The following is a 24,536-nucleotide window of genomic DNA, read 5'->3' on the forward strand; positions in this document are numbered from 1 at the left end:
TCTTAAAAGATTTGTGTTCAAGTCATTTAGAAGTGAAAGGTCATGATGCTTACCTGCAATCGTAATTAAAATTAAAATACATACACCAAATACAGATATATATATAGAAAAGAAGATTATGTGGCCAAACTGTGGGGTAAATGGGGGTCCACTGTTTTAGTCTTTCAAATTATCTCCGTTCCATAATTTTCAAAATAAAAAGTTGGAAAAAATGTTTCCATCTTTCATGAGGTCACATACTAAGAGGGAGAAGGAGACCTTATCAACCATTTTTTGATAAGGACATACATATGGGTCATCAAAATTAAGGGAAACATCTAAGTGAAGAACTTAATAGTATTCAAATGTCATAAAGACAAATAAAACGTTATGAAAGATGTAAGAGTTTCTTTAGCCTTCACTCACCATATGTCGCCCCCTCAGTTGGTTGCTGCCTTCCATTGTTCAAACTTTCAGGCAAATTTTTCAAAACTGAAATAAGCTACAAAAAAGGGAAAACAATATATATTCAAGATGAACACAAGAACAAAAGCAGAAATACATTACAATTCAGCACCCTCAAATTCACTATAACTTTAAAAGAGCTCTTTAGCAGAGTGAGGGCATAAATTGGCTTCACCTGGCATAAACTGGCTTCACCCGTGAGTTAAGTGTTTACTTGGTAGAGTTTTAGCAGAGATTTTGTTCTCTAGGGAGTACATGTATGTGATTTGCTTTCAGAGGATGCAGAGTTTTGTCTGGGTATTCCAGCTTTTGGGGTCAGGACAGCTTGTGCTCAGCTGTCCACACTCTAACTCCAAAGGAAGGAAGGCAGTGGAACCTCATTGAAGAAGAATGCACTCCGGAGTAAAACAGGTCTGGGTTCAAATCCCAGTTCCACCACTACCACATGCATTACTCGTGGGCAGGTTATTTTACTTCTGTGGACTGCAATGTCATCATCAGTAAAACAACTGACTGAAACAACTGCCTCAAAGGTTTGCTGTGAGGACAAAAAAATAAATTTCCATAGAGGATCTAGAACGATCTTGGCATACAAGCCAGTGCTTAATAAATGGCAGCCACTATTACAACAGCATTTCCAATGTGAAGGCCTAGACTAGGAAGTACTGCCTATGTAGTCAAGAAAAAAGTTTTCCTCTGTATAAAATTAACTAGTGCATATGAAAACCATTAATTTAGTCATTAAATATTTACAGAGACTGTACCATATACAGATTCATTGAGCTATACAAAGTCACCACAGGAAGAGAAATCACTTATAGCTAGGGTGTACAGTGGAATTTCAGTGGATGAAGATGAGCTAGAGAAAAGGAATTCCTAGCATAACCAATGACAGGAATATATGCACAGAAGTGGGAGGAAGGTTAAGAGTCACTAGGACACCGGTTGTTCGTTCAGTTTGACAGGGATGCATGGAGCATATATGAGAGCGAAATTGGGAAGAAGAGCCAAAAGGCCTCACTGCGAAGTCTAATGGACCATAAAAGATCAGCAGATTCATCGGAAAGCCTTTATTAAGATCCTACTCTTTGTAAATTCTCACAGCCTTATATGAAGTTACAAATGCCAGGTAATTTTAGGAACCCAGGAAAGAAAAAAACTCTTTTTTTTTAAGTAGCTTAAAATTACACATTATGAAATTGTTTCTTTCATCATAACCACTTAGGAAACCTACTAAATAAACAGAAAGTTGTGGGATATCAGAGAACTGTACCATGGTGGCACCCAGTCTTGACAACACTGCTTCCAACTCCTTTGCGGTGCTCTTGGGTGGCACAGGAAGAGTTTCTTGTTTGAGAATTGGGCCTACATCAAACCTAACAAAACAATCAAAAGCAAATAAAATGATTACAAATTTCTTAGGATCAATGTTTACATGCCACCAGGGTGGTTACCTAGCCACAAGTTGACTCTTTAGCCATGAGCAAGAGGAAAAATGCATTCTAAAAGAAAAGAGAGCAAACACTGGCTGGTATTTAGATCCTAAATTTGTTTTTCCTAAAGAAGAAAGTAAATAGTTGTGTACCAGGGATTTAATTGCAATTACAAGTAGTTCTATCATTAGTAACAAGTAGTATAAAAATATCTATTTGGACACTGAAAACATAAAAGTATTTGTTTTCCAAGGAAATACAATTAAGAAATGCATAATTATGTATTTCTGTATTTCTTTCCTCAAAGGACAAGAGTTTTGCCTTAGTTATAATAATTACTTGCATTCTCCCAAGTCTTATAAGTCATGTTAAGAGCTGTAAACACTGGCCACAGATTTTCATTAGATATATGCTTTATTTTAAATTGATAACTTTACGGTTTTGTTTTTTTCTACTTTTTAACCTGTGAGCTTTAATACAAGGTGTTCCAGTTTGCTAGCTACCGGAATGCAATATACCAGAAATGGAACGGCTTGTAAAAAGGGGAATTTAATAAGTGGCTAGTTCACAGTTCTAAGACCAAGAAAATGTTCCAATTAAAAGAAGTCTACAGAAATGTCCAATCAAAGGCATCCAGGGAAAGATATCTTGGTTCAAGAAGGCCAATAAAGTTCAGGGTTTCTCTCTCAAGTGGAAGGGCACATGGCGAACACAGTCACAGTCTCTCTCTCATCTGGAAGGGCATGTGGCAAACATGGCATCATCTGCTAGCTTCCTCTTCTGGCTTCCTGTTTTGTGAAGCTCCCGGGGAAGCATTTTCCTTCTTCATCTCCAAAGGTCGCTGGCTGGTAGATTCTGCTTCTCATGGCTATGTTGTTATGCTCTGCCCTCTCTGACTCTCTTTCATTCTCCACAATGTTTCCTCTTTTATAGGACTCCAGAAACTAATCAAGACCCACCCAAATGGGTGGAGACCTGCCTCCAGCTAATCCAGTTTAACAGTCACTCTTGATTAAATCACATCTCTAGGGAGATGATCTAATTACAGAATCAAACATACAATACTGAATAGGGATTAGAAGAAACGCTGCCCTTACAAAATGGGATTAGAATTAAAATATGGCTTTTCTAGGGTACATACATTATTTCAAACCAGCATACAAGTTTATTATGAAAATGGTGATTGATATAATGAATCATTATTTTATAATGAGCAAAAAGTATTCATGAAAATAGTAATTACTATAATGAGTCACTACATATATATCACCAAGATTTTAGAATTATCGACATTTTTCCATTCTTTCATCTACTTATCCTTTTTTTCCCCTAAAATATGTTAAAGAAATCCCAGTATCGTGTTGTTCCTGTGAATTTGTGAATTGTTCTTTTCTATAAGACATTAGGTGATAACAGGCAGGGACTTAATAAACTTAAACAATTTTTGTTTATTTGTTTTAGTTATCATTTTTCAATTAGTGAAGTTGTAGGTTTACTGAAAAGTCACATACAAAAATATAACATTCCCCTATAACCCCCTACAGTCAACTTTACATTAGTGTGGAACCTTTTTCACACTGATGAAAGAATATTAAAATAGTACCATTAACTGTAGTCCATAGTTTACATTAGGCATATTTCTCTGCATATACCACCCTAATATTAACACCTTGTATGAAGTTGTATATTTCTTATAATTCATGAAAGAACATTCTTCTATTTGTACTATTAACCCCAGTCCATAATCCACAAAAGAACTAATTCACTGTATTATACAATGAAGATAAGAAAGTCTTATCTTCTAACTTTCATTCTAGTAACATACATGATCCAAAATTCCGCTTTCAACCACATTCACATACATAATTCAGTGGTGTTAATTTCATTCACAATAATGTGCTACCATTACCAACATCCATTTCCAAACCTTTACAATCAATCTAAACGGAAATTCTGTACAAAGTAATCATCAGCTTCTCACTCTCTACCCCCAGCCTATCCTCTGATAACCTATATTCTAGATAGGTTACTTACCTATCTAGAGCTTACTTACTTGAATTAGTTCACAGTGAGGTCATACAACATATGTTCTTTTGTGTGTGGTTTATTTCACTCAGCATAATGTCCTCAAGGTTCACTGATACTGTTGCATGCATCAGGATTTCATTCTTTTTTAAGAGAATAATATTCCATTGTATGTATATACCATATTTTCTTCATCCATTCATTGGCTGATGGACATTTGGGCTGCTTCCACCTTTTAGTTATTTGTGAATAATGCCACTATGAACAACAGTGTGCTGCTTTGGAGCTATTATGTTCCCCAGAAAAACTACGTGATTTTTTTGGGGGGAGGAGGGGGAGGAGGTGAGGGTGCATGGGCCAGGAATCCAACCAGGATATACTACATTAGGGTTCTCCAGAGAAACTGAATCAACAGGAAACAATCGCAAATATAAAATTTATAAAAGTGTCTCACAGAACTGTGGGAATGCAGAGTCCAAAATCTGCAGGGCAGGCTGTGAAGCTGACAATTCAGATGGAGGGTCTAGATGAACTCCACAGGAGAGGCTTACCAACCGAAGAAGGAAGAGAGTCTGTCTCTTCTGACTCCTCCTTAAAAGGCTTCAGTAATTAGATTAAGCATCACTCATTGCAGAAGACACGCCTTTGGCTGATTACAAATGGAATCAGCTGTGGATGCAGCTGACGTGATGATGATTTAATTCTATGAAATGTCCTCATCACAACAGACAGGCCAGCACTTGCCCAACCAAATAGGTACCACCACTTGGCTAAGTTCACACATGAATCTGACCATGACACCGAGTCTCCCGCATGGCAAGCAAGCATTCTACTACTGAACCACCTGTAGACCCTAGTTATGCACTTTTTCTTTAAATTTTTTAATTAATTTTTAAATTTTTAAAAAAAATATGACAACAAAGAAACACATTCTTAACATACGATCATTCTGTTCTACATATGTAATCAGTAATTCACAATATTATCACTAGCTATGTTCTTTTAATCCATTCTTGTGGGGGCAGACTTATAGTTGCGTGAGACCTTTTGATTACACTGTTTTCACAGAGATTTGACCCAGGCTATTCAAGATGGGTCTTAATCCTTTACTGGAGTCCTTTAAGAGTGCTCACAGAGAGAGCTTACAAAGAAAATGCTCCAGGAGAAGCTAAGGGAGAAAGAAACATCCAGAAATATTTGGAGACAGCCAGTGAAACTAGAACCAGGAAAGAAGGGCCAGCAGAGTGACCATGTGCCTCCCCACATGACAGAGGAACTCTGGATGCCAGCAGCCTTTCCTCCAGAAAGATATTTTCCTCTTGATGCCTAAGCTGGGCCTTTCATGGCCTTAGACTCTAAATTTGTAACCTAATAAATCCCCATTGAAAAACCAAGCCATTGCTAGTATATTTCATTCAGGCAGTGCGGTAGTTAGATTCAGGTGTCAACCTGGCCAGGTGAAGGTGTTTAGTTCTACTGCTGTGGACATGAGCCAATAACATGTGAACCTCATCTGTTGCCCATTACACCTGCAGTCGGCTAGGAGGTGTGCCTGCTGCAATGAATGATGTTTGATTTAATTGGCTGGTGATTAAATAAGAGAGGTCAAGGTAGCACAGCTCAAGCAGCTCAGCATACCTCATCTCAGCACTTGTAGCTCAGCCCAGGTCTTTGAAGATGCAGAAAGGAATCACCCAGGGGAAAGTTCCTGGAACCCAGAGGCCTGGAGAGAAGGCCAGCAGAGATCGCCCTGTGCCTTCCCACATAAGAAAGAACCTCAGCTGAAAGTTAGCTGCTTTCCTCTGAACAACTATACGTTAAATCAATAAATCCCCTTTTACTGAAAGCCAATACATCTCTGGTGTGTTGCATTCTGGCAGCTAGCAAACTAGAACAGGCAGCTTTAGCAAACTGAAACAGTCGGTGTGAAAATGTCTGTTTGAGTCCCTGCTTTCAGTTCTTCTGGGTATACACCTAGTAGTGGGATTGCTGGATCATATAGCAGTTCTATATTTACCTTCCTGATGAACTAACTGCCTGTGCTGGTTTGAAAGGATGTATGGACCCTAGAAAAGCCACGTTTTAATCAAAATCCCATTTCATAAAGGTAGAATAATCCTTATTCAATACTGTATGTTTGAAACTGTAATCAGATCACCTCCCTGGAGATGTGATTTAATCAAGAGTGGTTGTTAAACTGGATTAGGTGATGGCATGTCTCCACCCATTTGGGTGGGTCTTGATAAATTTACTGAAGTTCTATAAAAGAGGAAACACTTTGGAGATTGACAGATTCAGAGAAAGCAGAGCAGAATGACATAGCCACGAGAAGTAGAGTCCACCAGCCAGCAACCTTTGGAGATGAAGAAGAAAAATGCCTTCTGGGGAGCTTCATGAATCAGGAAACCATGTGCCCTTTCAGATGAGAGAAGAACCCCGACTGTGTTCAACATGTGCCCTTCCACTTGAGAAAGAAACTCCAAACTTTATCGATCTTCTCGAACCAAAGTATCTTTCCCTGTATATCATTAGATTTGGCATTTCTATAGACTTGCTTTAATTGGGACATTTTCTCGGCCTTAGAACTGTGAACTAGCAACTTACTAAATTCCCCCTTTTAAAAGCCATTCTGTTTCTGGTATATTGCATTCCGGCAGCTAGCAGACTAGAACAGATCTTGGTACCAAGAGTGGTGTGCTGCTGTGGTTTGCAAATACCAAACATGTTGGAATGGCTTTTTAAATGGATAAAGGGAAGGTTTTGGAGGAGTTGTGAGGAACTTGACAGAGAAGGCCTAAAATGCTTTGAAGAAACTGTAGGTGGAAATGTGAACTCTAAAGATCCTCTGACGAGGACTTAAGACAGCACTGGGCACGTGTTATTGCATGTGCCTTCTCCCCTACTTACATAAGCTTCACAACAGCAAGCCTCAAGATCAAAGGCTTGGTCTATTGACTTGGAAATCCCTAATGTTTGAGATAGTATCAGGATTTCCCCAGTGGTAAAGTTTAATAGTTTCATATTTTTTTCTTCCATCCTGCAAGGGACTTTGCAATACTTTTTAATTATCCGCTCAACATACTGCGGGATGTATCCAGGCATTATATTAAGCTATACAGAATCATAAGCTCTCATTCCCATTCTTGGCTCCCTGTGACTGGGTTGCTTAAAAACTGTCCAGAAAAGGTGAGTTAGATTATGTGCTACTGAAAATTTAGGTCCTGGACAAAATAAATCTCTCTTCTTTTGGTTTCATATAGTACGTGAAGTTCTAAAATACAGACAATGTCTTTCTTACCCCTGTATTCTGATTTACTTTAGTCCCAACCAGATTGGCTTTATTCTTATCCCTAATTGAGCCCTGATCTCTTTTTCAATCTCTTTAACCACTGTTATATGTGGCAATGCTGACCTTTAGAACTACAGAACTTCTATTCTGAGTTTTAGGCATCACACAGGTACCCAAAATTCTAGGAAAATATCAAGTTATACATATATTGCACAGCCTCTCAAAATCTAGAAATAACAATTACAGCTCTGGACTAAATGTGACTGCTATAAGACCTAACAATCTAGACCCCAATTTTCTTATAAGTATTTTCTAAATGAGACCATACAATATATTTGCTGGGTTTTTTTCTTAACTTATTTTGCATCACATAATGTCCCACAGGTTCATTCACAACATTGATTGCCTCATGACTTCACTCCCTTCTGCAGCAGCACAATATTCAATCATATGTATACACCACAGTTCCACATTCTATTTCTCAGTCAGCATATCCCTTCAGCCACTTCCATTCATTAGACAGTATGTATAAAGTCCAAAGTCAACAGTCCATCAATCTCTCAATTTTAGACAATTTTCATTGCTCCCAAGAGAAAAATACACACTCACCAAAAAGAAAATCCAAAACTCCCCTTAACTCCTCTCCCTCCCCACACCCTCCCTCCAGCATTTAACCCTGGTATTGCTGTGGTACTGTTGACGTTTTTCTGTTAAACACAGCCCAGAGCATGCAACAGTAGTTTTCCCCTTATATCCTGTTATACACTCTTCGTACAAGATTCATACCTTCGCAGATCATGCAAGAACTTACATATATTTGTAGTGTTAATCGGGGGGGATTCATGGCTTCATACAACCCCTTTCAATCATGTTCACTTCAATATGGCAATATGACTTATAGATCCAATAATCAACTGCCATCACTTCTATCCATTCCCTTTTAAGCTCAACATCATTAGTTAACTGTTAAGCATGTCTAACTTCACTGTATCTCTAGATCCTTTATATTCTATATTATAAGCCTCTGAGTTTATCTGTACCATGGACATAAAAGTGAAATCATATAGGATCTATCCTTTTGTGTCAGCATTATTCACTCAGCATTATGTCCTCAAGGTTCATCCATCTTGTCATATGCTTCAGGACATCACTTCGTCTTACTGCTGCATAATATTCTATCATATGTATATACCACGTATTGTTTACCCACTTGTCTGTTGATGGGCACTTGGATTTTTTCCCATCTTTTGGCAACTGTGAAAAATGCTGCTATGACATCACTGTGCAAATTCTGTGTCACTGCTTTCAGCTCGTCTAGGTATATACAAAGTAGTGGTATTGCCAGGTTATGGGGCAACCCAATATTTCGTTTTCTAAGGAACCGCCAAACTGTCTTCCATAGAAGCTCTATCATTATACATTCCCAACAGCAGTGCATAAGTGTTCCAATTTATCCACATCCTCTCCAACATTTGTAGTTTCCTGTTTGTTTATTAGCAGCCATTCTCACAGGTGTGAGGTAGTATCTCATTGTAGTCTTGATCTGCATTTCCCTTATAGCTAATGAAAATGAGCATCTCTTCATATGCTCTTCTGTATTTATTCTTCGGAAAAATGCTTATTCACATCTTTAGCCCATTTTATAACTGGGTTGTTAGTTCTTTTGTTGAGTATTATGATGTATTTATGTACACAGGATATCAAACCTTTAGCCGATATACGATTTCCCAATATTTTCTCCCATTGAATTGTCTGCCTCTTCTGCACCTTTTTGAGAAAGGACTTTGAGGCACAAAAGCATTTGATTTTGAGGAGTTACCATTTATCCATTTTTTTCCTTCACTGCTTGTGCTTTGGGTATAAAGTTTAGTAAGCAACCTCTTATATTAGATCGTGAAGATGTTTCCCTACATTTTCTTCTAGGAATTTTATGGTATTGGTTCTTATATTCAGGTGTTTGATTCACTTTGAGTTAATTTTTGTAGAGGGTGTAAGGCAAGGGGCCTCTTTCATTCTTTTGGCTATTAATATCCAGTTCTCCCAGGCCCATTTATTGAAAAGACTATTTCGTCCCCATTTGGTGAACCTGGGGGCCTTGTCAAAGATCCACAGATTTGGTGGTTTATTTCTGTGCTCTCATTTTTATTCCATTGGTCAATACATCTATCTTTGTGCCAGTACCGTGCTGTTTTGACCACTGTGGCTTTATAGTAAGCTCTGAAATGAGGAAGTGTTAATCCTCCCATTTCATCTGTCTTTTTTAGAATATTTTTTAGCTATTTGAGGTCTCTTTTTCTTCCGAATGAATTTGGTAACTAGCTTCTCCAAGTCTTCAAAGTAGATTGCTGGGATTTTGACTGGTATTGCACTGAATACATGGATCAATTTGGGTAGAATTGACATCTTAATTACATTTAACCTTCCTATCCATCAGCAGGGAATGTCTTGCCACCTAGTTAGATCCTCTTTGTTTTCTTTTAGCAATGTTATGTAGTTTTCTGAGTACAGGTCCTTTACAGCCTTAGTTAAGTTCATTCCTAGATACCCGATTCTTTTTGTTGCAATTTTGAATGGATTTTTTTCCTTAATTGATTCCTCAGTTAGGTCATTGCTTGTGTATAGAAACAGTACTGATTTTTGCACATTAATCTTATATCCCACTGAATTTATTAATTTGCTCAAGAAGTTTTGTCATAGATTTCTCAGGATTTTCTAAGTGTAGTAGCATGTTATCTGCAAATAATGAAAGTTTTACTTTCTTCTTTCCTATTTGGATGCCTTTTATTTCTTTTTCATGCCTGACTCTGGCTAGAATCTCTAGTAGTGTTGTATAACAGTGATGATAGAGTGCATCCTTGTCTCACTCTTGATCTTAGGAGGAAGATTTTCAGTCTCTCACAACTGAGTATGATGCTGGCTATGTGTCTTTCACATATGCCCTTTATCATATTGAGGAAGTTACCTTTGACTCCTATCTTTTGAAGTGTTATTTATCAGTAAAGGATGTTGAATTTTGTCAAACGCTTTTTTCAACATCAACTGAGATGATCAGGTGATTTTTTTTTTCCCTTTTGATTTGTTAATGTGCTATATTATGTTGATTGATTTTCTTATGTTGAACCACCCTTACATTCCTGGTATAAACCCCATGTTTTAGTTTGAAAGCTGCTGCAATACAATACACCAGAAATGAAATCACTTTTTAAAAGAGAATTTAAGTTGTAAGTTTACAGTTCTAAGGTTGTGAAAATGTCCAAACTTAGGTATCCAGGTAAAGATAGCTTGGCTCAAGAAGGACAATGATGTTTAGGGTTTCTCTCTCAGCTGGAAGGGTAGCTAGCTTTCTCTGCTGGTTTCTGTTTCATGAAGCTCCCCTAGGGGCTTCATCATTTTCCTTCTTCATTTCCAAAGGTCTCTAGCTGTGTGGGCTCTATGGGATCTGTTGGCTCTGAGCTTTTTCCAAAATGGTTCCCTCTTAAAGGGCTCCAGTAGGCAACCCCACCCTGAATGGGTGGAGACACATCTCCATGGAAATCACCTAATCATAAGCTACCATACACAACTGGGTAGGTCACATCTGCATGGAAACAACTAAAAAGATAACACCCAGCAATATTGAATGAGGATTAAAGGACATGTTTTACTGGGTACATGATAACTTCAAACTGGCACACCCCACTTGGTTGTATTGTATAATTCTTTTAATGTGTCACTGGATTCAATTTGCTAGTATTTTGTTGAGAATTTTTGTATGTATATACATTAGAGAGATTAGACCGTAGTTTTCCTTTCTTAGAGCATCCTTTGGTATTAGAGTGATGTTAGCTTCATAAAATGAGTTAGATAGTATTCCTTTTCTTCAATTTTTTTGAAAAGCTTGAGCAAAACTGGTGTTTGTTCTTTCTGGAGCGTTTGATAAAATTCCCCTGTGAAGCCATCTGGCCCTGAGCTTTTCTGGGTAGGAAGATTTTTGATGACTGATAAATCTCTTTATTTGGGATTGGTTTGCTGAGATCTATTTCTTCTCAAGTCAACGTAGCTTCTTCATGGATTTCTAGGAATTTGTGCATTTCATCCAAATCGTCTAGTTCGTTGGCCTATAGTTGTTCATAGTATCATCTTATGATTTTTTTTTATTTCTCTAGGTTCTGTGGTATTGACCCCCCCCCTTTCATTTCTGATTTTATTTATTTGCATCTATTCTCTTTTTCTTTGTCAGACTAGCTAGGGGTTCACTGATTTTATTGAGCTTCTCAAAGAACCATTTTTTGGTTTTGCTGATTCTTTCTACTATTCTCCAATTTATTTAATTCTGCTTTAATCTTTATTTCTCTTCTCCTATTTGTTTTGGGGTTAGTTTGTTGTTCTTTCTTGAGTTCCTCCAGGTGAACAGTTGAGTCCCCAGTTTTCACTCTTTCTTCTTTCTTAATATAGGCATTTAGGGCAATAAATTTCCCTCCCAGCACTGCCTCTGCTGCATCCCATGAGTTCTAATACATCATATTCTCATCTTCATTTGTCCCCAGATAGCTACTAATTTCTCTAGCAATTTCTTCCTTGACCCACTGGTTATTTAATTGTGTGTTACTTAATCTCCATATATTTGTGAATGTTCTGGTTCTTTGGTGGCTCCTGATTTCCAGCATCATTCCACTGTGATCAGAGAAAGTGTTTTGAATAATTTCAATGTTTTTAAATTTATAAAGACCTGTCTTGTGCTCCAACATACGATCTTTTATGGAGAACATTCCATGAGCACTAGAAAAGAATGTATATCCTGGTGTTTGGGGTGTAACAATCTATATATGTTTGTTAGGTCTAATTCATTTACCAAATTGTTTAAGTTCTCTATTTTCTTGTTGATCCTCTGTCCGGTTGCTCTATCTACAGAGTGATGTATTGAAGTCACCTACTCTTATTGTTGAAATGTCTATCACTCCCTTCATTTTGCCAGTGTTTGCCTTCTGTACTTTGGAGATCCTTGACTGGGAGCACAAACATTTATCACTGTTATTTCTTCTTAGTGAATTGTCCCTTTTATTAATATGTAGTGTCCTTTGTCTCTTATGATGTCTTTAGATTTTTTCTGATATCAATATAGTTACTCTTGCTTTCTTTTGGTTACAGCTTGCATGAAACATCTTTTTCTATTAGTTCGCTTTCAATCTATTTGTATCCTTGCATGTAAGATGAGTCTCTTTTTTAAGCAGCATATAACTAGATCATATCTCTTAATCTATTTTGTCATTCTGTAACTTTTAGTTGTAAATTTAGTTCATTAACATTCAAAGTTATTACTGCAAAGGCATTTCTTAAGTCTACCATCTTATCCTTTGGATTTTATTTGTCAGATTTTATATTCTTTTTCTCATACTCTTTTTATCCTTTAAATTATCCTTACTGGTACTCTTTAATTCTGTGCCCTCTCTCAGACCTCCCTCTTCTAATTTTTTTTTTTCAGCCAACAGAACTCTCTTCAGTACTTCTTGTAGGGCCAGTCTCTATTTGACAAATTTTCTCAGCATTTCTTTGTTTGTAAAAATATTAATCCCTCCCTCACTTTTAATGGACAACTTGGCTGGGAACAGAATTCTTGGCTGGAAGTCTTTCTCTTTCAGGATCTTAAATATATCATGTCATACTACTGTCTTCTTGCCTCCAGGGTGCCAAACGCAGTCTTATGTGGTTTCCCTTTTATGTAGTAGATTGCTTTCCTCTTGCCACTTTCAAGATTTTCTGCTTCTCGTCAACATCTGACAGACTGACTAGTATCTGTCTTGGAATAGGTCTATCTGGATTCATTCTATTTGGGGTTTGTTGGGCTTCTTTGATTTGCATATTTATGTCTTTTATAAGGGATAGTGTTTCAGTTTGCTAGCTGCCAGGAGGCAATATATGAGAAACAGAACACCTTTTAAAAGGGGGAATTTAATAAATTGCTAGTTTACAGTTCTAAGGCTGAGAAAATGTCCCAATTAAAACAAGTCTACAGATATATCCAATCTAAGGCATCCAGGGAAAGACACATTGTTTCAATAAGGCCAATGAGGTTCAGGGTTTCTCTCTCAGCTGGAAGGGCACATAGCAAACATGGCAACAGTCTGCTAGCTTTCCCTCCAGGCTTCCTGCTTCATGAAGTTCCTCGGGAGGTATTTTCCTTCTTCATCTCCAAAAGCTGCTGGCTGGCGGACTCTCTGCTTTGTGGTTCTGTGGCGTTCTGCTGTGGCTTTCTCATGGCTCTAAAAAAGGGACCCTCTCCAAAATGTTTCCTCTTTTAAAGGATTAATGGGTAGAGTCACAACTCCATGGAAGCTATCTGATCAAAAGTTAACACCTACAATCGGGTGGGTCACATCTCCAAGGGAACAATCAAAATGCTCCCAGCCAGCAATACTGAATGAGGATTAAAGGTCATGGCTTTGCTGGGGTCCGCCACAGATTCAAACTAGCACAGCTAGGAAGTATTCTCCCCATTATCTCATCAACCATTCTTACTGGCTCTTTACTCTTCTCTTCTCCTTCTGGGACACCAATGATTGTTATATTCGTGCACTTTCTTTTGTCCATCATTTCCCTAAGGTCCAATTCAAATTTTTCCTACTTTTTTGCCATTTGTTCTTTTGTGAGTTTGAAATCAATTGTCCTGTCCTCTAGTTCACTTAATCTCTCTCCTGCCTCTTCAAATCTTCTGTTGTGTGTGTTTAGTATATTTTTTCTTTGGTCTAATCTCTGTGATATCTGCTATTTTTCTACATATTCTTTTGAATTCTTCTTTATGCTCTTCTAGTGTCTTCTTGATCTCTTTTAGTTCATTAGCCAACCTGTCAAATTTATTTAGCAGAGTTGTATGAACATCTTCGATAAGTTGTTCCAAAGTCTGTGTCTCCTCTGCTGTTTTGGTCTGGTCATTAGGCTGGGCTATATCTGTTTGCATCTTCATATGCTTTGTGATTTTCTGTTGCCTTTGAGGCATGTAATTATCTTGATAGGGTTACTTTGGAAGTTGATTTCCTTCAAAAGTCTAAAGTTCTGTACTTGCAGGATAGGCATGGGGCAAGACGTGGGATGTGGGGCAGGGCACAATGGTACAGGGGCCAGTGGTGGCACAAGGCTAGGTATGACACAGAGGTGCTACACTGGTGCTTGGGAGCGTGAGGTGCAGGGTGCAGGGTTGTGGCACATAGGCCATAGGGATGGGGTGCAGCTTGGGTAGGTCTGGAGCACGTGGACAGGGCACAACGTGGGAGACATGGAGGCAGGGTACAATGGGAGGGGGGTTGGGGGTGCTGTGCAACTGCATGTGCAAGGTGCAGCTGCACACATGGAGCCTGAGGCCTGTGGGTTTACTGGGGTGTGGAAGTTGGGGTACAGAGGAGGTGGATGTGAGTGCATGTATGTATGGGGCACAAGGGTGGGGCAGGTGGGGTACAGGTGCATGATTGTATGGGAGGGCTATTTCGGGAGTTTCCAGAACAAAAAGGTGCACATGTGTGGTTACAGAATGTATGTGCAGAGGTAGCAGCAGGGGATGGGGTGGGGCACACGTGCATAGGTTGTGTGGGGTAGAAGGCAGACCTGGGACAAGTGTATAGGTGTGTGGGGGACAGGCATGGACAGGGGACTGGGGTAAGGGTGCACAGGTGCATGGGGCATGGATTTGTACATGCACAGAGTGGGGGATTTGGCACAGATGCACACGTGAGCACCTGCAGGGGTGCAGGGCAAGGGTATGAGCATGTGCAGGGCAGGGGGTACAGCTGGGGCAGGGTGCACATTTGCATGGGGCAGTGGGCTGCAGGGGGCAGTGATCAAGGCAATGAGGTGTGGGTACGTGGGTGCCAGGGAGAGTGGGACACAGGTGTGTGCATGCGCAGGGATGCGGGGACAGGCATGGCTGTGAGCATTCATAGAGCTCAGGTGGGACTGGGGTGGGGGTGTATGTATGTACAGGGTGTGAGTATATGACACAGATGTGGATGTGAGCAACTGCAGGGGGTGAGGCAGGCAAGGGTATGCAAGTGTGCAGGTCCTGGGGGCGGAGGGGCAAGGGTATGCATGTGCATGGGGCAGGGATGTGTGAAGAGGATGCACAGGTCTCAGGGGGGGCAGGGCGAGGCTGCTTGGGGCACAGGGTGGGGTTTGGGAGGGTACAGTTTACGGGGGTGGGGGTGGGGCTCAGGCATGTGGGTGGCATGGGGGGTCGTGGGTCGCAGGAGGTCAGCAAGTGTGGTTGTGGCACATTCAAGGAACACAGCTTAGCTTAATTCCAAGTCCCTGCCTCCCTGTCCATGCACTCCTGAGAGCTCTGGGCTTCCATTTGGAAAGAAGCACATTAGGCTCTTTTCACTAGCTGAATGGTCTTCAATTCTCTATATCTCAATTCCTCAGCTTTTTCAACCAGGGCCTCTGTATATGGTGTACAAGACTTGCAACCTAGAATCACTGTCCCAGTTGTTTTTCTGTCACTTCTCTAGCTGTTTCTTGGAGCAGGGATGAACTCAGCGTATCTTATTTCACCATCTTCCCAGAAGGGTCTTTGCTTCCTTTTTGATCCTCTGTCTAGATGTTCTGTCTATTGATGAGAGTGGTGTATTGAAGCCTCCAGCTATTATTGTAAATACATCTATTTCTACCTTTAATTTTTCCACAGTTTGCCTCATGCATTAGATGCTTATTTATGACTATTATTTCTTCTTGGTAGTCTGCCCCTTTTATTAATAGTGTCCTTCTTTGTCTCATAACATTTTTGCATTTAAAGTCTATTTTGTCCATTAGTAGGAGAGCTATCCCAACTATTTTTTCATTGCTGATTGTGTGGAATACCTTTTTTTAGCCTTTCAGTTTCAACCCATTTGTAACCTTGGGTCTAAAGTGAGTCTCTTCTACACAGTATATAAATGGATAATATTTTTTTTATCCATTCTGCCACTGTCTTTTTGCTGGAGAGTTCACTCCATTAGTATTCAATGTTTTTACTGTAAAGGCAGCAGTATTTACTTCAACCATTTTATCCTTTGCTTTTTATATATCTTATTTCCGTCTCTCTTATTACCCTTTTAGTTACCCTTACCTTATAATCTTCACTTCTACACTCTCCTCCAAGCCTCTCTCCCCTGTCTTTTTCTTTCAGCCTGCAGAATTCCCTTCAGTATTTCTTGTAGGGCAGGTCTCTTGTTGATGAACTCTCTGTTTCAGTTTATCTGTGAATATTTTAAAACTTTCAAGTTCTTCTTTTTCTTTCCCCAATGTCTTCTCTATATCCTCCCTCAACTGAAAACATCCTGAATTATCTGTGTCAATTCCTATATCTAATGTGAAGTGTTGGTTTGTTCCTCTGACTAGGCCATATCTTTTTTTTTTTTTTTTGCTGGCATCTGGGCATTTAATTTCCTTAATTAGTTTATTTTGGAGGTTGTTTTCACTCTTTTATCTATAATTTTCTGGCTGGATGGCTTCATTCTCTACCTGTTCTTTGACATTCAGTTCAACTTATTCTAGATCTCTGGCACAGGTTTTGTTTAATTGAACAGAATTTTTCACTTCTTGTATTTCTGTTTCTTGCTCTGCCTTTATGGAGCCTTTTTTTTTGAAGAGGGTCTCCTCAGATACTATAGACCCTAGTCAGATCTTCCCAGACCAGACAGCTTCATGTCTCAGGAGGAAAGAGTAGCCAGATTCAGTTTTCCCTGAGGGTCAGACTCAGCAGGTTAACAGACTTTCCTATGAAGCCTCTAGACTCTGCTTTTCCTATTCTGCCCAGCATGTGGCACTTGCCAGTCCCCAGATTCTCACCAGCATAAAGTGATGAGGTGCCTTTAATTTTAGCAGACTCTCCCTGATGGTGGCATGGTTGAGAAGGTGAGGTTGTAGGATGACTTTAATTTCTTCAGTTTTCCAATCCCTGGGGTCTGAATTTCTTGAAGAAAGGATTTCACTTGAGCATCCCACCTTTCACCTGAGGAAGATACACCCTTTAGAGAATTAACTCCTTTTACTTTACTTGTTACTTTGTTTCCTTTAGTGCTTAACCCAGGTTTATTTGTGCTGGGGTCCTGTTCTAGTTTGCTAGCTGCTGGAATGCAATATACCAGAAATGGAACAGCTTTTAAAAAGGGCAATTTAATAAGTTGCTAGCTTTCAGTTCTAAGGCTGTGAAAATGTTCAAATTAAAGCAAGTCTATAGAAGTGCCTGACCTAAGGTACCCAGGGAAAGATACCTTGGTTCAAGAAGGCCGATGAGGTTCAGGGTTTCTCTCTCAACTGGAAATGCATATGGTGAACGTGGCGATGTCTTCTAGCTTTTTCTGCAGGCTACTTGTTTTATGAAGCTCCCCCGGGGACATATTCCTTTTTCATCTCCAAAGGTTTCTGGCAGCGTGGGCTCTTGCTCTTGTCATTCTCTCCTCTCATGGCTGAATTGTTATTCTCTGCTCCCTCAGAATCTCAAGCCTTTTCCAAAATGCTTCCTCTTTTAAAGTTTTCCAGTAAAGTAATCAAGACCCACCTGGAATGGGTGGAGACATGTCTCCATCTAATCAAGTTAATACCCACAATTGATTGAGTCATATCTCTGTGGAGATAAACCATTCAAGTTTCCAAACTACATTACTGAATAGGGATTAAGAAAAATGGATGCTCCCACAAGATTGAGTAGGATTAAAACATGTATTTACCTAGAATGAGCTGGAACTCAGCATCAAGGGACTGAGAAAATGTTCTCAACTGAAAGGGGGAAGAGAGAAATGAGACAAAATAAAGTATCAGTGGCTGAGAGTTTCAAATAGAATTGAGAGGTTATCCTGGAGGTTATTCTTACACATTATATAGAGAACCCCTTTTTAGTTTAAGGTGTATTAGAGAGGCTAGAGGGAAGTGCCTGAAACTGTAGAGCTGTGTTCCAGTAGCCACGTTTCTTTAAGATGATTGTATAATGACAAAGCTTTTGCAAAGTGACTGTGTGACTGTGAACTTTGTTCTGATGCTCCTTTTATCTACAATATAGACAGATGAGTAAAAAATATGGATTAAAAAGTAAATAAATAATAGGGGGAACAAATGTTAAAATAAATTGGGTAGAGGGAAATACTAGTGGTCAATGAGAGGGAGGGGAGACGGGTATGGTATGCATGAGTTTTTTCTTTTTATTTCTTTTTCTGGAGTGATGTAAATGTCCTAAGAAATGATCATGGGGATGAATATACAACTATGTGGTGATATTGTGAGCCACTGACTGCACACCAAGTATGATGTTCATATGTTAAGAATGTTCGTGTTGTATATTGATTGGTTTTATTAATAAAAATTAAAAAAAAAAACCCACATGGTTTTAAATCCTTTCAAACCAGCACAGGGCCTATTTTCACTAGTCAAAATTTGTTAATTAATTCTGCAATTGGAGCTTGGTTGACCTTAACCCTTGTTGCTAGTAAAGTCTGTTTCCTTTCCCCTAGGGGAACCAGCCTGTTGTGTCCATGGGGGAGGGGCACCAGCCTCTGTGGCTTAAGGAACTTACAGTTCTGTGTGGGGTCTCAGCCAGTCCACCTGGTCCAGACTGGTGTACACTGTGTGTCTGGTCACTCATGTTTCCCCAGCAGTTGTTCTGTACCATTCTTGGTTACTTACTAGCTACTTACCAGCTGCTCTGGAACTAAATTCTACACTGCACTAAGCTGCCACCTTGCCCCTAAGCTGCACCTTGCCCCACCTCTTGTGAATATTTCAAAGTCTCCCTCTTTTTTGAAGGACAGTTTTGCCAGACAAAAAATTCTTGTTTGGCAGTTTTTGTCTTTCAATACCTCAAATATAGCATACCACTGCCTTCTTGCCTCCACTGTTTCTGATGAGAAAGTGGCATTTAATTTTATTGTGGTTCCCCTTATTTGACAAGCTGCTTTTCTCTTGCTGCTTCCAGGATTCTCTTTATCTTTAGCATTTAACATTCTGATTAGTATGTGTCTCAGAGTAAGTCTATTAGGATTTATTTTGTTTGGAGTACACTGTGCTTCTTGGACACGTATATTTATATCTTTCATAAGAGTTAGGAAAATTTTGGCCATTACTTCCTCAAATATTCTTTCTGCTCCTTTTCCTTTCTCTTCCTCTTCTGGGACATCCATGAGGCATATGTTTGTGCACTTCATACTGTCATTTAAGTCCCTGAGGCCCTGCTCAATTTTTTCATTTTTTTTCTGTCTGTTCTTCTGTAAGAATTCAGTTGCCCTACTTTCTAGTTTGCCAATTCTTTCCTCTACCTGTCCAAATATCTGTTGCTGTATGCCTTTTTAGAGTACATTTTAAATCTCTTCTATTATGTCTTTCACTCCTGTAAGTTCTGTTATTTTTCTTTTCGTATGCTCAAATTCATCTTTATGCTTGTCCAATGCCTTCTCAACATCCCATATCTTTTTAGCCATATTTTCCTTCATCTCCCTGAATTGATTTAGATTTGAACATCTTTGATTAGTGTTCCAAATTCTGTCTCTCCTCCAAAGTTTTAATTTGTTCCTTTGACTGGGCCCTATTTTCCTGTTTCTTAGTATGACTTGTAAATTTTTGCTGATGTCTAAGCCCTGATTATCTTGATGAGTTTAATCTCAAGGTCAATTTCTCTCTCTTGCCTAGGGTTTTGTTGCTGATTTGCTTTGTGTTAAGGATCTTCTCTGACACTTGGTTCAACTTATTCTAGACTTTTTGAATAGCCTATGTTTAACTGATCCTATTTTTTCAGCTCTTGTTCATCTAATTCTTGCCCCGAGTAAATGATACAATTTTTGAGATTGCACTATTTGTGCAATGATATCACACCCAGGAGAAAGCCTCCTTTCCTCTGTTCCTCCTCTGGGAATCTTGATCTGTTCAGCTGTTTTTGTTTTTCCTCTATTTTTTTTTTTTAACTCTCCTTTTTGTTGTCTGTAGCTGCTTTTGCCTGTAGGGCAAATTCTGGGTGGAAGATCACCCCAGAAAGGACTTTTCAAAGTCAGTATTTCCAAGCCAAAACAGGGCAAAGGACCCATGAAAGGGGTAGAGATCAGTTCCAGAGAACCCTGGGGAGAGGGTCAGGAAAGATGCTAAAAAGCCTTTTTGACAGCTCCCTGAAGCTATGCTTTCCTGGCCTGCCCAGCAGATGGCATTCTTCAGCAAATTAAGGAAGCACTGAGTCTTTAAACCTTCACTGCCTTTGCCATTGTTGGGGATAGGGTTGAAACAAAAGTCATAGATATCCCTGTCCAGGGCAAGCTAAAACAGCAGTTCAGAGTTGGATGCAATGATTTAAATTCACAAATCAAAAGTGATCAGCACTTGGCTGTGCCCCACCCTGTTCTTGGGGAAGAGGGCTTACATGTCCCTCTTGGTTCACAGCAGGAAGCCAGGACTAGAATCAAGATGATTTGTCTTGAAAGTGGGAGATGGGTGCTGGCCACCACCCTGGAGTTAATTACTCACAGTTCTTTAACATGATTTCTCAGTCTCTTAGTCCCGCTCTTCCCTAGGTACTGTACAGTGGTCCCCTGGCCTCTGGAGCCCCAGAACAGGTGTTTCAAATGGTTTCTGCCTGTCCACTAGCTGTTCTTGGGGGAAGAGTGCATTCTGAAGCCCCTACTACACTATCTTCCCTGGAAGTTCCTGACACAAGTAATTTTAAGCAATAATTTCTTAAATTCTAGGTATGATAGAAAAAAGTAATGTTTAAGACAATTACATTATACAATGGTACATAATATAGTCTTACTTCAGGTCAAAAAAGCTTTGACAAGTTCAGAAAACAAGACTAGCAGAACCAACAGTCATAACAACTAACACAAAAATCCATCTCTCTGAGTAACTATCAATAGTTAATGAAATTTAATTTGTTTTTAATTTTTAAATTAATCTTTGATTTAAATTTTCATACCAAATTCATGATAAATCCTTTTTGGTGCAACTCTTATATAGGATTCAATAAATCTAAACTATGACAAGACATTTATATAACGGCAGAGTTGGGTTCATTTTTTTCCTGGAATATTGGGGAGGTCATCTAGGTTCATCACCATACTTTGCAAACAGTGTTTACCAGATGCAATTATGATTCTGCCAATTTGGAAATTACTTTTTAAGTATGACTGACCACAATTAACAATATCACCATTAAAAGTTACCTCTTCCAACCACTGGAGATGATGAAGGGAAATGCCCCTGGAGGAGCTTCATGAAACAAGAAGCCTGGAGAGAAAGCCAGCAGACACTGTAATGTTCACCAGGTGTGAACATTGTTGAAAGAGAAACCCTGAACTTCATAAGCCTTTCTTAAGTGAAGCTAACCTCTTGTTGGTGCCTTAATTTGGATATTTTTATAGACTTGCTTTAACTGGGACATTCTCAAAGCTTTAGAACTGTAAATTTGCAACTTAATAAACTCCCCTTTTACAAAGTCAAAAAAAAAAAAAGGTACCTCTTCCAGGCTAATGACATTAATTAACCAATTTTGAGGAAAATTAGAAAACTTAAAAAAAATAAAATATGTAAACCCCCCCAAAATTCATCCCTCATTTACACAGTATATTTTCTAGAAATCCAGTTGTTAATAGAATTTATTTCAATTAAAAAATTAAAAATTTCACAAGGACTTTAAAGAGACATTGTATAAATACTAGAAGATAAATGATTTGTATTAAAAATAGGAAAAAGAAAAAAAAAACAGGCAAAGGAAGCACTCTGGAATTACAGAAATTAGCATACACCACCCATTACATTTTTCCCCCAAACAGACTGACATCAGCATTTAAAAATCACAAAAATCTCAAGAAAATAAAATGTGTTGTACCTTTTAGGTCTAATCTGCATAATTGTTACTCCAGTAACTGTGTCTCCATGGAGCACTGTATGGATTATAGGGGCTGGACCACGCCACCTCGGGAGGCAACTGGGATGGACATTCAATATGCCACTGAGTCAGAAAATGCAGACATTAGTATGCAAGTAGGCTGCACCCTTTAGTTACTGCTGCATAAACTACTATGATACTTTTTATCATTAAGCTTTTTCAGACACTTTGAAAAAAATGACAGTTAAAACTAGTCTTGTATGACCTAAAATGAAGGAATCAGAGACAAGTTCATTCTTTTACAATAATCAACCAATGAAATCTAATTTAAAACAGGGCGGCAACTATTCATTGCTCCAGAGATGTTTCACAAAAGCTCATGATGTCTGGCATTTTTTTACAAAACCAAAAAGTGCATTTGTTACTATATGAGAAGAATCATATAGTAATTACGCATTTCATGTACAATGTGAACTCTATAATTTAGTCACACTGTTATTACCCTCACTTCACTTAGTTTATATACCAAATGCCTAAACAAGCTTCTTGAATCCTCATCAAATGATCTATTCACCTTTGCCTGTTATCCTAATGTATCTATCATTCACTGATGAGCAATTTACTTTACTAACCTGCCATGAGTTTAATGATATCTCCATCAACCTCAGTGTGCCCTTGAGTGTGCATGTGTGAGCGAGAAAGTCTTATTTTCTAAGCTTTACTGTTCAGCCCAGTCCCAGTTATCCAACAATTATTTACTGAGCACAACTGATGTGTAGCCACCATCCTAAGTGTAAGGGATACACATGGCAGTGAACGAAAATTCTGCCCTCAGGGAGCTTATGTACAAAAAGCGGGAGATAAGCAATAAAAAGCAAAACATGTAAAAAATCTGTAAAATGGTCCTAAACGTAATGGAGGGAAATAAAACAGGAAAAGAGATAAAGAATATTGGGTTGGAGATTGCAATTTAAGCAGTTGTCAAAGAAGGTCTCACTGATAAGGTGATACCTGGGCAAAGAAGGTAAGGGAATAAGCCATGCAGATATATGGAAGAAAGACTTTTCAAGCAATGAGAATAAGCATAAAAAGTCTTGAGGAAGGTAAATGTTTGACAAGTTTAAGGCCCAGCAGTGAACTGAAGTCAATGTGGCTGCGGTGGAGTGAACCTGGGGAACAGTATTAGGAGGCAAGGCCAGAGAGTCAGCTGGGGCCCAAACCTTATAGGTCCTTATAGGCCAACATAACAATTTGTTTTATGTTGTTTTATTCTGAGTGAGATGGAAAACCACCAGAGGATTTTGAACTGATTGACATGATCTGACTGATGCTATTAAAAAGATCCCTTTGGCTGCGGGTTTGGTAAAAGACTCCAAAGAGGAAAGGGTAATAGAGACCAGTTAGGTTATTGTGATAATACAGGTGAGAGTGACAGCAGAATTGATGAGATATAGTCTAACTCTACACAGATGTTGAAGGCAGAACCAACAGGATTTCCTGTTGGTCTGAATGTGATGTATGAGATAAGAAATCAATCTTATTGAGGAACTGGTTTGGGGCAAAAGTTCGAGAATTTGTTTTTGGACATCTTCAATGTGGGGTGGTTAATTAGACATCCAAGCAGAATTGTGGAGAAGGCAATTGGGTATTAGGAGCCTGGAATTTGAGGAGAGGTATAAATTTGGGAGTTGTCATTATATGTATGGAATTTGAATGAGGCTGGAGGAGAGCCTACAGAGAGTGGTAAGGAGCTTAATACATTTTGATAATAATTCATAATAAAGTCTGTTTTTTAAGAGAAAATACTAAAGTAGGCATAATTAGAATTCAAGTTTTCACACCTTAGATACGAGGTCCATTTATAAAGACCAAGGTTTCTATACCATATTTCCATATAAATAAGACTTACTAGGGGAATTTAAGAATAAGGGCTTCACTCAAAAGTCGGCCAAATGAAGCCACTACTCCAACATCATATTCTCCAGAGCCCACATCTGGCCACTCATATACTGGAAGCTGAGACTGCACAGCATAATGCGGCACCGGCAGTGCCTTTGATGATGGGGAAGGCACTGTGACCACCTCCAACTTTTCTATTAATGCTTCCTCTTTGTTTTCCCTAAGTTGGAAAGATTGGAAGAAAACATTACAGTTAGTATTATAGACAATGATCAAAAGTTAAACTATTTCTCAGACTCCTAAGATAAATTTATGATTAAAATCATAAAGCAGTTAGGGCTAAATAATTAAAACCAGTGTGATGGAGGAATTGAATTTTTATTTATTTTAAATTTAAAGAGCCACATGTGATTACTGTTTGGACAGAATGGTTCTAGAGATTTCCCATGCCTACACAGAAACATATATACATTCTATACAACTGGGATCATGTTATACATGTTTTATAATTGTTTCTCTCCCTTAACAATGCTATATAGAATATATTATGTGAGTTTTTTAAAAAAATGGGTTAAATATACAAATTATTGTATATGTACTAACTATTACTAGAAGAATAGGAAACAAAACTGGCTCTCTGGAG

The 24,536-nt window shown here is 38.8% G+C and overlaps 1 protein-coding gene across 4 annotated transcripts in view; it reads right to left on the minus strand.

The window, feature by feature from the left end:
* Positions 1–24,536, minus strand: part of MTFMT (mitochondrial methionyl-tRNA formyltransferase) — a 59,812-nt gene that overhangs the window by 33,637 nt on the left and 1,639 nt on the right. For 3 of the 4 annotated variants that reach the window (XM_077128215.1, XM_077128217.1, XM_077128218.1), the window contains exons 2-5: positions 23,904–24,113; positions 21,995–22,117; positions 1,679–1,820; positions 406–481 (exon numbers count right to left, since the gene is read on the minus strand). In XM_077128215.1, coding sequence (XP_076984330.1) covers positions 406–481; positions 1,679–1,820; positions 21,995–22,117; positions 23,904–24,113 — 551 coding nt within the window. The remainder of the gene's footprint in view (positions 1–405; positions 482–1,678; positions 1,821–21,994; positions 22,118–23,903; positions 24,114–24,536) is intronic. The other variant, XM_077128216.1, reaches the window with a different exon arrangement.

Source organism: Tamandua tetradactyla, chromosome 14 (genome assembly GCF_023851605.1).
Source record: "Tamandua tetradactyla isolate mTamTet1 chromosome 14, mTamTet1.pri, whole genome shotgun sequence".
Lineage (NCBI taxonomy): Eukaryota > Metazoa > Chordata > Mammalia > Pilosa > Myrmecophagidae > Tamandua > Tamandua tetradactyla.